This window comes from Plodia interpunctella, chromosome 3 (genome assembly GCF_027563975.2).
Source record: "Plodia interpunctella isolate USDA-ARS_2022_Savannah chromosome 3, ilPloInte3.2, whole genome shotgun sequence".
Classification (NCBI taxonomy): Eukaryota; Metazoa; Arthropoda; class Insecta; order Lepidoptera; family Pyralidae; genus Plodia; species Plodia interpunctella.
In genome coordinates this window covers 5,692,842-5,706,332 of record NC_071296.1, presented here as the reverse complement: position 1 = coordinate 5,706,332, position 13,491 = coordinate 5,692,842, and the positions used below count along the sequence as shown (strand labels likewise).

Sequence of the window (13,491 nt, the reverse complement as noted above, 5' to 3'; positions counted from 1 at the left end):
ACTATGGAGGTGTCTATTCGTACTCTAGGCACGAGTAAATAGTAAGTTGTCGTTATGTTTCTTTAAAATAATTTCATTTGACTACGCAATAAAAGTTAATCCGTTGCTGACTCGTATAAACATTGTTTAGTCTGAGCGTCGTGTATACAAAAATGAAAATAAAAAGAGACTAAAAATTGTAGAACCGGTCTCCCTGGCATCGTAGCGCGGCGCGTCGGAGGACTGACCTCAGTTGGCCTTGACAGCTGTGCTCACTCCGGCCAGCGTGAGCCTCTTGGCCACTCTCGGCTGATTCAACCACTAACACTGGTAACACTGGCTTAGCGTAGCTTTCTTTCTCTGTTCTAGAGCATGAGCAACGAAACAGTTTATAATGAGCAGTTTGTTGTATCATTTCGTTTAGCTATTTAGTTTAGCCCAATACATGGGGTCGAGTGAATGGAAGAGTAGACGTTAAAGTAGATAGAGATTTAAATAGAGGAGTAGATGGCGTAGTAGACGGCATGATAGACTATATAGTAAACAATAAAGTATTTACTTCTTTACAAATTATTACGAAAGTTATTGCTTATTGTGTAAGTAACGATACGAAAATACCATTATGAACATTCATCATACCAAGCTACCATAATTATCTATTTGGCCCGTGCATTCCAGGATTATTGGTTAGGTGCTTGATTGAACAAAACCTGACTTTTTATTTCAAACAAGTCTAGAAGCTCAATTTTTTAAAATAGAATTGCAAGTTATTTTACTTTTAATATTTTGAGCTAATCGTATTAGAAAAAACATGTTTGTATTGTCTTTGTATAATAATCTATCTAGGTGGGTTGGTTTGTGTATGGTTTGTGTCTATTTCATAGAAATTTATTACTTTTTGAGCTTATGTGTACCACCTGAAATGTCAGTTTTGCTTTCCATACTATAATGACTGAGATTTGATGCCCTGAAATCCCTACATATGAAAGAAAAAGTTGCGTCTGTGCGTATACGCGATAAACTCAAAAAGGTCTGATGTTCGTACACTTTAGCAATATATAGTGTTATAAGGAAAGATTAGGTGTGTGATTCCGGTTTGACATGAGCAAAGCTGGGGCAGGTCTATAATTGACCGAGCGAGCGAAGCGAGCGATGTCTAACATTCTACTTGGGGCAAAAATATATTTTTTGTATGTATGTTTGTTTGTTTGTAACGCGACAACTTTCGAACCGTAGGTCCGATTTTGATGAAATTTAAAAGGTATGTAGGATCTATCAATAGAATTTTCAAGTTCGTGGGGCATCAAAATCGGTTCAGTCGTTTTTGAAATATTCACAATTTTGTAAAAAAAATATTGTGTTCGCGAGGTCTAAATTCGCGGCGAACGACTAGTAATAATAAAATTCAGTTGTTTATCATCATTCAGAAGATATATGTTCATCTTTTTGACCGAGCGAGTGAAGCAAGCGAGGTCTAACTTTCTACTTGGGGAAAATTCATTTTTTGTATGTATATATGTATGTTGGTAACGCGATAACTTTCGAACAATTGGTCCGATTTTGATGAAATTTAAAAGGTATATAGGATATGCCAATAAAATTTTTAAATTCGCGGGGCATTAAAATCTGTTCAGTCGTTTTTAAATTATTGACAATTTTGTAAAAAAATATTGTGTTCGCGAGGTTTATGTTCGCGGCGAACAACTAGTGTATTCCATTTCGAACAAAGTATTTTTTATAAATACTAAAAGTTAAAGCGTAATTTAACCTAAAATATGTTTTGTCACAATCGTACTTTATAAAATTCGATTTTTTTTGTGAATAATAGGGATAGAGCGTTGTGTATACTGTATAGATGTGTTAGTCATTCTACGAGCACTCTTAAATTTACTAGATCATTACAAAGGCCTCTACGTTACATATTACATACACTCTCGCATTATCCCGGCTTGACGTGTCGTCAAAACATGATTTGCTGCCCCTCATTTGTCTCTGAATTAACGTGTTCACTTCAAACATAATATACCTACTCGAGCTTTTATGCTTTATCTACATTATCAAGCGTTCCTTGCAATATATTGTCACTGGTGACAAACTATAAATACATACATTATTATATAATATATAAATACATTCAGTAATAAGCTTTACAGCAATATAGAAGTGAAAATGTATTATTTCTGTAAGATACAATGCAATCAATTACATATTATACTCGTAAAACTGTAAGTGGGCTATGTCTGTGTATAGAATACATTTAAGAGAGAAACAAGTATTAATAACAGCCAAAACAATGTTTTTTACAATGTCTGTCCGTCTGTCCGTCTGTCCGTCTGTCCGTCTGTCCGTCTGTCCGTCTGTCCGTCTGTCCGTCTGTCCGTCTGTCCGTCTGTCCGTCTGTCCGTCTGTCCGTCTGTCCGTCTGTCCGTCTGTCCGTCTGTCCGTCTGTCCGTCTGTCCGTCTGTCCGTCTGTCCGTCTGTCCGTCTGTCCGTCTGTCCGTCTGTCCGTCTGTCCGTCTGTCCGTCTGTCCGTCTGTCCGTCTGTCCGTCTGTCCGTCTGTCCGTCTGTCCGTCTGTCCGTCTGTCCGTCTGTCCGTCTGTCCGTCTGTCCGTCTGTCCGTCTGTCCGTCTGTCCGTCTGTCCGTCTGTCCGTCTGTCCGTCTGTCCGTCTGTCCGTCTGTCCGTCTGTCCGTCTGTCCGTCTGTCCGTCTGTCCGTCTGTCCGTCTGTCCGTCTGTCCGTCTGTCCGTCTGTCCGTCTGTCCGTCTGTCCGTCTGTCCGTCTGTCCGTCTGTCCGTCTGTCCGTCTGTCCGTCTGTCCGTCTGTCCGTCTGTCCGTCTGTCCGTCTGTCCGTCTGTCCGTCTGTCCGTCTGTCCGTCTGTCCGTCTGTCCGTCTGTCCGTCTGTCCGTCTGTCCGTCTGTCCGTCTGTCCGTCTGTCCGTCTGTCCGTCTGTCCGTCTGTCCGTCTGTCCGTCTGTCCGTCTGTCCGTCTGTCCGTCTGTCCGTCTGTCCGTCTGTCCGTCTGTCCGTCTGTCCGTCTGTCCGTCTGTCCGTCTGTCCGTCTGTCCGTCTGTCCGTCTGTCCGTCTGTCCGTCTGTCCGTCTGTCCGTCTGTCCGTCTGTCCGTCTGTCCGTCTGTCCGTCTGTCCGTCTGTCCGTCTGTCCGTCTGTCCGTCTGTCCGTCTGTCCGTCTGTCCGTCTGTCCGTCTGTCCGTCTGTCCGTCTGTCCGTCTGTCCGTCTGTCCGTCTGTCCGTCTGTCCGTCTGTCCGTCTGTCCGTCTGTCCGTCTGTCCGTCTGTCCGTCTGTCCGTCTGTCCGTCTGTCCGTCTGCGGACGTACGAAATAATACGCGGGTGAAGCCGCAGGCAAAAAGCTAATGGTTAATATAAATATATTTTGTCAACTGTTTTGAGACATAATCATGAAATGTTATTGTTTAGTTAGAAATAGTGTAACTAATATAACACTGTAATTAAACATAATTTAGTATCTATGTATGCCGCCGCGCCGGTATAAGGGAAGGAAAGTGGTAGGACAACCTGTCTACTTACAGTGCTAAACATAGTTTATATGAAAATAATAATTAAATGAAATATTCTGGAATCGAACGGGAATTTTATTCCAGAACTTTTTCATCTCATCATTATTTTCAAAATAAGTTAAAAAGCATGTGTGACATGTATAATAAATCCATTTAAATAGTGTATATGGTCATAGTGTAAACTACCTACTTATGTGTATCAAGTCATGTTGAACCTAATTAAAGGATACGGTCCCAATTTCCATCAATTATATGGCATAAACAAAAGCTGTCTCCTGTCTAAACAATTTTCTTTACACCTGTAGATAAAATAAAATAAAAAATAAAATAAAAGAAGATTTATATACATACCGTTTTATAACAGACTGGATAAAGAGTTGGGCTCAATAATTAATGGAATGTTTTATTAGTAAACAAAAAAATAACTTGTAATTAAATTAATTATAATTTTAACTGCTTAACTTATTTTAAAGTCGCATCTACCTTGAACCATATGTTAAAACAATGAACAGAATAAATCGTTATAAATATTTAGAAAACGTTAAAATTTATTTAGGCAGGTGTATCATATTAGATTGAAACATTTGAGCATAGGTACTTATGAGGGTATGAAATCTAAATAACAGCTACAGCAATACAAAGATCGTTGGACAAAATGTAGCTATTGACATAAGTGGCTTGCCATAACATCATATCGGCGGGACAATGGGCATTCCAGTCGAGGGGAGCGGGACAGAGCGGGATCGACGTGTCCCGTCTCAGCCTGGCTATTGTGAGGCCAATATTGGTTAAATGTTTTCAGGGAATTAAAAATTTACTTTTGCAATCTTCTTTTTTGATATACTTACTCTCTCTCCTTGGTGGCATATACTTACTCCTTTTGGGATTATGTTACCTACATACTTTGGATAGGAAAAGGAAATCCCATTACCATTTGAGTAAATATATTTCGATTTGAATAATCATTATCAATTTACTTCCTTCTCTTTGTTTGGAGTTTGGTGTCTCCACTGCTTTACAAAAGTTCTAAATTTAAGTTAACCTATTTAAGTTACACCTAAGAATTGTTAAAACTTGTGGAGTAAAATAAAACATTTTGTATTGTATTTTATTTGTATTCTCATTCCATAGGAATTTCTTTACAAGGTCAATATTGTCTGATGAAGTTCAGGAATGAAAAGCTGGAGTATATTTTATTTTTGTTTTGTTAATCCCTAATTATGAACACAAAAAATAATGAAGTGGGTTAACCGTGAAAAATGTCGGTTTGTTATCATCATTTTGACTGTAAAAGCAATTCTTAAAATAAGACTAATTTTATTGTTATTAATGTGTATAGATATTATGTATCTGTTGTAATTATATATTTATTTCTTATGACATAACCAGTTCCCAGTCTTAAAGCATACTTAAGTAAAGTTTGTTCAAAGTAAAGAACCGGTTCATAAGAGAAATTGTTAACTGTACTTAATGAGTTCGTAACTAAACACAAATATTACAGAACACGGTGTATGGTGCCACATAAAAGTGTTACAATATCTAATTTCGTAATTATAACTACCTAGGTACCAATTATTTTCTAGACAAAGCCAATAACTAAACACTATAGATTTTAATAATACATCATTATCGTAAATAATACAGCTATGGCCACGTGGTCTGAGCAAGCTGTCAATATCGTAATCAAAGGCGCAAAAAAGGGAGGCTTAAACCACCAGTGGGTCGATTTGGTCTGAAAATGGTGATTAAATTATGACGACATTCAAATTTTGATGATAATCTGATGTTTTTCTTCGTTAAATCTTCTGCTCATATAGATTGGAATATAATATTTGTGAACAAATTTGTTATTTTTCTAAATCCACACTATGAAGAGTGATTAAATACGACGAAGAAAAAAGGGGTTGAAGAAATCTAATTATTTATACCTAACTTGATAAATATTTTTTATTTTTATTACGTTTTTATATTTCAAAATATACTCGTATTCACAGCAATCGTACGTATACGGTACGTATAGCAGGGGGCATAGTCACTACATAGCATTTGTAAAACAAAGTCGCTTCCCGCTGTTTGTCGGTCCCAATTTATGCTATCTTTAAAACTATGCAACGGAATTTGATGAGGATTTTAATAGATGGAGTGATTAAAGAGGAAGGTTTAGGTGTATATTTTATTATGGTTTTACCTGAGTGAACCCGGGATGAGCCTCTAGTATGGTATCGTGTTCATCAGGATCGGCCCTCAGACAACAATCAGACCCGACTTTATCATCGAGGAATCGGTTCTAATCTTCCCGTGTGTTTTATTCTCATTAATTAAAGTTTTAGTCCGATAAACAATTTGGTAAAAAATACATATATCTAATATTTTTTTTTTACCCAATACCTTATTCTGAACAAATGCTTATTATGAAACAACTACAGAAAACAATATTATTAATAATTTTTTATATGCCCTTGGGTATGCCCAAGGGCATATATACTTATATAATTAAAACCATAAATATAATATAAATATAATTAAAACCGTATTTATAATCTCATAAAATTTACAATATCAAAACGAACAAAACATTACGCTTGTATCTGTTGATCGTGGAATTATATGTATGTAATAATGCAGACTAGTGATTTAGTACAGGTTTTGCTCGCGAGGATCTATATTTCTTAGTTCGCGAGGAGGGAAGACGTTATGACTGAAACTCGCGTCTTTAGAATCGCTCATGTTTATTTATTAACAATTTAAACATTATGAATTCCAACTGAAACCTAAAGCATATAATATTGCAATATAGCTATTTATGTCCGATTGTTGGGCAATGCCTGCCTGCATTCTTAACTTTCTGCCTGCATTCTAATCTTTTCTCTGAATTCCTTATCAAATGCTTTAAAATAGTGTGATCGTCTTTATACCTACAAGATTTTTCATAATGTTTAATTAAATTCGAACAAAAACTTCTTTACATCTTTTTCGACTTGACATGACGCAAGAAAACCTATGTTAATATAAGTACGTTTTATATCGAAAGGAATTTCATTTTCCTTCAAAAATAATGAAAAACATTACAAGAAATAAGTAAATGCCTTAAAATAAGTTATCAGACGCAATATATTAATATTTCATGAATCTCCGAGGTTTTCCTGTCCTTCCAGCAAAAGTAGGTTTACTCACACTAAAGAAAATCCAATTCGCTGCTACGTCCGCACGCGCGCACACAGCCACGCTTGACTTGAGGGAAAAATAAAATTTCTCGCTAAGTTTATAATGGGAAAACTTTGAGAACCACTTAATTATGTTAATGTTTGAAACAAAATTTTAGAAGAGACGTTTAAACATAGCAATGATTTAATTTAAAATAATGTAATATAGAAATGTTGAATATTCGAGGATTTCCAATTGTTCGATTTGCGGTAGCTATTATTAAAACACGTTTTTCCATATCTTTGTTATTTATTTTGCTTAGCATTTCATTTTTGTAATATGTTTTCCGGAATTACAAAACCTTTACTTTAATACTATATTATCATGAAAAAAAATTACTTATTCAATTGAATAGGGTACATGATAAATTATTATTTTGATGAATATTATTAGAAACACCAGTGAAAAAATACTGTGATAATAACAATACATTAAAAGATACTTTACTTTTGGACTTGTCCAAACGCTCTACACTAAATGATATTCTAACGTGACGTCACGATTGAGTAATCTATCTTAGCGAAAAAAGTTGTTTGTTCGATAGCTTCCTTAAATATTGCATTTATGGTAACGACTTGTTGTCTCAACATTTTAGTTTGTTTCGATGATGGTTGTGTTTATTTTTATAATTTATTATTTTTTTAAATGGATTTTCCAAATTCAAATGTTCGTATTCAGTAGCTTTGTTACAGTCTATGAATCATAACATGGTCTTAAACATATCTATTTTATAAAGAGCAACACATTTTTTTCAATTTTCTGATCTTGTCATCTATTGTCAAATTTATAAAGTTGCTAAGTCAAAAGTAATATTGGCTAAAAAAAGTAAGAAAAAGTTTATTATCTATAAATACATAATCAATTATGTCTATGACGATTTTAGATTTAAAAGGCGTAGTGGTTTCAAACTACAAAAAAGTTTTCAGAAGTTTTAAGAACTAGTCTTGATGAAGCTTTCTTTGCTATTGGTGTTAACTGAGTTTTTTGTGGCCATTTTATGGGAAACGCTTTCCTCTTTTAAGTTTCAGGGATAGCTGTGCGGGATTTTAATAAACTTTGCATACCAATGCAAAGTTTATTAGAATCCCTAAAATAATCAGATGTCATACTAATGACATCTGGCCCATTTCTATTCTGAATATGTATAATTTTATTCATTTCTTAATTCCATAAAATGTAGTAATAACGTAGGCTACGATAACTGGGATCATCAAATATGTTTTACATCTCAATAAAAAGGGCATAAAAGTCAATTCTTATGCGTGTTCGTAGGTAGATGGTATTGTAGATATCTATCCAATATTCGTCTATCGTTTGATACATACGTACATATGTAGGTACGTAAATACTGTTACATTTTGTGAAAATGAATATTAAATTGCAAAAAGAAAATGTAAAACATTACCTCATTTTCATTTTAATGAAAATATCATTTCCTTCCAAGGAGGTATATCCAAACTTTACATCCGTCATTTTGCATGGGCCAACGGTCGAGTGGCGGAGGCAGGGGTGCAAGGGGGTCGCGCGGCGGGTGGAGCGGCGCCACCCCAGGCCCCCCCGACCCCCTCGCGGGATCGATACGTCATTTGAGCTGGTCGCCATGGAGACCGCGAGCCGAGCGGGGCGGCGCCGCGGCTTGATGGTGGGCACGGGACTCCGCGGAACCAAGTCCCGAGCCAAATGAAAAAATAGATACAACCTTATATTTGGGACAAATCCCTCTATAAAAATACGCAAGTTAAGATGAAGTCGAACTCCCTCCAGGGAAATAATTTCGATGAGTAGGAACTTTTTTGTTAGTTTTAATCGCGATTTTTACTTTGTCACAAGTTATTGTAATATAGGAATCTCTTTCGGGCTCGTTTGCAGTCTGAAGGCCTTCATTTTTTTCTACCTCAATTAATAAAAATGGCAAATTTGAATAATTTGTGCAGATTAAAGTTTCTTCCTCTTCTTGAAGTTTGAATAGGGTTTACTAGAGTACACTCGCGGGTAACTTTAATGCCGGCAGCATATCATTACCACAGAACTTAGGTCCGAATAAGAGTTATATATTGAGATGAATAAATAACCTATGTAGCTGTTTCAGTAATACCTGGCAACTTTAATGTTGATTATTTATAAAAAATATTTAATTCGTTTCCTCGTGACCTCCTACACCCAAATAAGATTCGATTCCTGAATTTGACAGAATTAACATTTGCTTTGCTCTTATTTTACGATACCTTTTACTTGATCATGCTGACTTTCAGTTTAAACATCAAAGTTTTAAAATTAACATCATGCGTGTTTCTTCTAAATTTTATTTTGTTGAATTTTATCCATCAGAAATAAGAGCCATTGTCACTTTGCTCAGACGTGCTCCGTTGCTTTGCGACGACGCAGTACGTTATGGCTCCGTTGTGTTTCTTTGCTTTCTATATGTTTTAACACGCTCGCACGTTAGTGCGAGTGTCTTGATGAAGGCCTTATAAATAGAATTTCAGTAGAACTTGGTCTTTAAAGTTGTAATATTTAACAAGAAGTTCGTATTTAGTGCACACAGTATACGTACCAGTTGCAGGTCTCCCTCAGAAGGTAGACTTGTCAGTTCATATTGAAGTGTATAGTTATAGTTAATGAGCAAGTACATTTCAAAATTAACTAAAGTTAAAGTTCATGTATATTTATGGACATAGAATTTGGGCCACTATAATAATTTCTGTGGCGGGATCTTTAGGATATTTCGTAGAAAAAGCCATTTTACCTTTTTAGTGTGTTATAATAAGTCACTACATAGTAAGTCAAACAAAGTAACAAAGTAACAAAGTGGGTTCCCGCTGTTTGTCCGTAAACTACGAATTAACCTATAACGAAATAAACTACGCATCGAATTTTGTTGCGAGTTTTTTAAATAGCTAGAGTGATTATACAATATGTAATATGCATAATATTGCACCCACGCGAAGTCGGGGCGGTTCGCTAATAATAAACAAATACATGTATATAGTATGTAGTAATAGTAATCTAATATAATGTAGAGACAACCAAGTAAATGAAGAAAAGAATAATCTCTCAAAAAAAGAAGTACCGATAGGTGCCTACTTATTATTGTACAATACAATCTACAAATACAAACTTTCAAATACGTGTATTTGCTTATACAAACAAGAAAGTTAGCGAACAATATAAAAGTAATGGGATAGAGTGAAACAGCAGCATTGAGAGCCTACGCGAGAGAGAGACGCAGTTATTCAAATTGAGGGTACATATTTCTACATAGGTAACAAATAGCTTGATGAGAAAAATGTGGACATTCCGTTAGGAGATTTGTTCTTTTTTTACGGTATAATCGGAACATGTGTAGAAAGAATAATACATAGTGTATCTATTTAGATTATAATTACAGATAAACAAGTCAAAGTAAAAGCATTTTCATGTTATCTTAATTTTCTTACTTATTATTAACGATCTTTCATCAGCTCAGGGGTCAAGAGTCAAACGTAAATTAATACATTATGTAGCACAATATGTAGCATTTTATTATATTCAATTACATAAATGACTTAAATTTATACATACCTATACATACATGATTTGCTTTACATTGGTGGAAGAAAGAACTCACGTAAAAGCATAAAATGTTTAACCCAAGTTCCGTGTTGATTTAAAAACATTTTGGGAACATCATACCGAGACTTTGATGCAGCATTTCCATATTATGATTATGGAACAAAAAGTAGAAAAGTTGAAGAGAGTTGCAGGAGCAACTTCAAGAACAGGTATTTACACTGTTTGAAAATGTAGGTTGTATAAGTACTTCGATATTTTATGACTATATAATTATAAAATGTCCCATAATATGTCCTAATACTTCCTACCAATATTGTCTCATATTTTATTTATATATGAGATTTGAGATAATTACTATTAAGTCAATTTAGAATTGCTTTTAAGTTGCAAAGTCCTTTTTAGTTGTATATGCTCATAAGTATTTTATTAAACGTTGTATGAACATGTTAAATATTTTTTCTAATGGTAAAAATTAGTCTACTATTAAAAAAACATTGTATCCACATTGAAACAATTTGGTTACAATTTACTATACAGACGGAAGGAAAAGTTAAAAGTTGAATCACTAAATACAATGCATGAAGTAGACATCTGCCGGTTTCACCCAGAACTAAACCAAACGGGCCAAACTCAATCTGCTGAGAATGTGACCGCATCAAGTTTTATTTGCCCTTATTGAAATAGTTCAGCCAAACGTTGAGGGACGGCGCTGGGCAGGTGGTGTGGTGGAAGAACTTTGATGCCGGCTCCACACTATCGTCTGATTATAATTAGGGTTCAAAGAGAGGAGAAGTAAATACTTTTATGGATTCTTAGTTACGGGCATATTAGAGCCATCTTCCATTGCTCATTAGTACTCAGTTGCGACGACGCAGCACGTTGTAGCTCCGTTGTTTTCCATAGGTTTTTATACTCACGTACGCTGGCCGTGGAACTTCACACAATTTCTACTCTTATACAATACTTCTACGTGAAGTATTGTATAATTTCATATATTATACAACACTTCCAGAAACATGACGAAGGAAGACACAGTGCAACTGAGTAATGGGACATCATATGAGTTTTCAGAGCTTTAAAAACGCACAGCTGGAAGAGAGAGAGTTATATCAAGAAATGAAATAAGTAGTCAATCAAGTGACTAGAAGTACACAAAGCTTTGCGTTCGTTCGAGTCTTATTTACCCATATCTAAAGTAAAATTAATTACTGTACCTTAATACTATTTATGGTAAAAAAAGAATTTGTGTAGAATCGTTCAGTGATCCGTCTATCTGTCAGAAAAGACTAATTTTCTCAGAAAGTAGTGATCAAGTATTTTGTTAGGCTGTACATCAAAATTTTAAAACAACGGAACTGTTAAGGACCACTAAGTAAATTTGATTTCAGTGAGGTCTTTCTGGTTTCATGGCTATTTGTGTTTAAGTTTTCTGCGGCAGAGAAAATGCAACTGAGAATGGCACATATATAAATTCTTCATTTTTGATATGTATAGATAGATTTATTGTCGATCTTTGTTGTACAATAAATATTATTGTACAAAAAATGGTGTTTTCTCTCAGTTGTGCCATTTTTTTCGGTGTTCAAAGTGTCATACGTAAAAGCTGTTTCGAATCCATGGAAATGAAATATTTGTTTAGTCACAAATGCGATAAGAACTCGTAGAAAATAAAATAAGGCATAACCAATATCATTTGAAATATTTTTATTTAAACTCATTTTGCACAGATAGCTTGATGATAGCTACACTCGGTAAAATATAATTAAACAAATATAATTAGATCTGATATATTTCGTAGTGAGACTTTTGTATCAGCTGAAAATGTATCGCTACAATCACGAATAAAAATCAATAATTATATAACTATAGCTACATCTTTAAATAAATAAAAAGAAAATAACTACAACGAGTATAGACAGATGGAGATTGGTACGGATGAATGCGTCCGCCGTGACGTCACGACGGCCGCAACAGCCGCCGACAGCCTCCGTACCCATCTCGCTCTGCTTGCTTCCACTTACGTCTACCAGCACTTTATATCAAAAGTTACAAAAGATCCTACAACATGTTTAATATCGTTTTAAGACATTGTAAACGTCTTTACAAAACGATTAAAAATATTGGCCACTATTACTAATTAAGTGCTAGTAAAATCATGCCTTCTATGAATTAGGGAAAACAAGACGAGCTTCGGGTCGTTTTCCGTAAGACTGGAAGGGAGGAAAAGCGTCGGCCGAGGCTCCCCGTGGGCCGCATCGACCGGCACTTTTCTCGTATCGCAAAGGGCCTTTGTTACTTCTAAAATTATAATAGTCACTGGTCTCAAAACATGGCTTAAGTACTATACACCTAAAATATATAAATTATTACAAATTAAGTAAGGCATTTACAACATCAGGGATCCTTAGGTTACTTTATATTTACACGATACTAGATCGCTTATTGTAACATCGTGTAAAAACAAAGAAATTGACTAAAATTATTAATCGGTAAAATATTAAGTTTACATATAAAATGGTCAAGATTTCGGCGATCCATTGACCTACGAAGCTTGAAGTTTGCGCGAGTGAATATCTAAATTTCGAGTATACAGCTTCGCTTTGGTCAGTACAAAATATTTTAGAAAGACATCCACCACGAATATCTTATCGTAAAGGCATAGTCGTTTACAACTTAGCACTATCGTTTGGCACTGACTTTTGTTAATAAATATAAATAATAATAAATTAGCCTTAATCAAGACTCAAAGTATTGTTTATAATTCAGATTTAGAAAATTATTATTAAAATTTAATATTTTAATCACAGTCATGATTTTCATTATTATTTGAGTTGTGCCACGACACTATGAAAAATAAAATAATATCAATTACTATTTATATGACACGAAATCTTAAACTACTCCGTCGAGTTTTGAGCATTATTATTGTGCATAGAAGAGGAGATGGATGTTATCACACAGGCGCTTCCTTGTGCTGGCTTAATGACGAGAGCTGAGGAGCAGCTGGAAGATTTCACCTTCGCCGCTTGGCGGATACAGCGGCCGCTATCATCTGCCTGAGCATCGGCTCCGGGGTACACGCCTTGGGATCGCATTTCATTTGACCGTCCCCTCCACACCTGCAAGACATTTTTTATGTTATTATAGTTGACAGTAAAACATCAACAAATATACAGCATTTACTACGTAAATAGGTACACAGAAATATTTTGGTTAG

General features: G+C 35.3%; 1 protein-coding gene across 1 annotated transcript in view; it reads right to left on the bottom strand.

The window, feature by feature from the left end:
* Positions 1-11,963: 11,963 nt before the first annotated feature.
* Positions 11,964-13,491, bottom strand: part of tnc (tenectin) — a 36,534-nt gene continuing 35,006 nt past the window's right edge. The window contains exon 7 of the mRNA XM_053767515.2: positions 11,964-13,393. Within this exon, the coding sequence (XP_053623490.1) occupies positions 13,288-13,393 (106 nt within the window). The 3' untranslated portion in view covers positions 11,964-13,287. The remainder of the gene's footprint in view (positions 13,394-13,491) is intronic.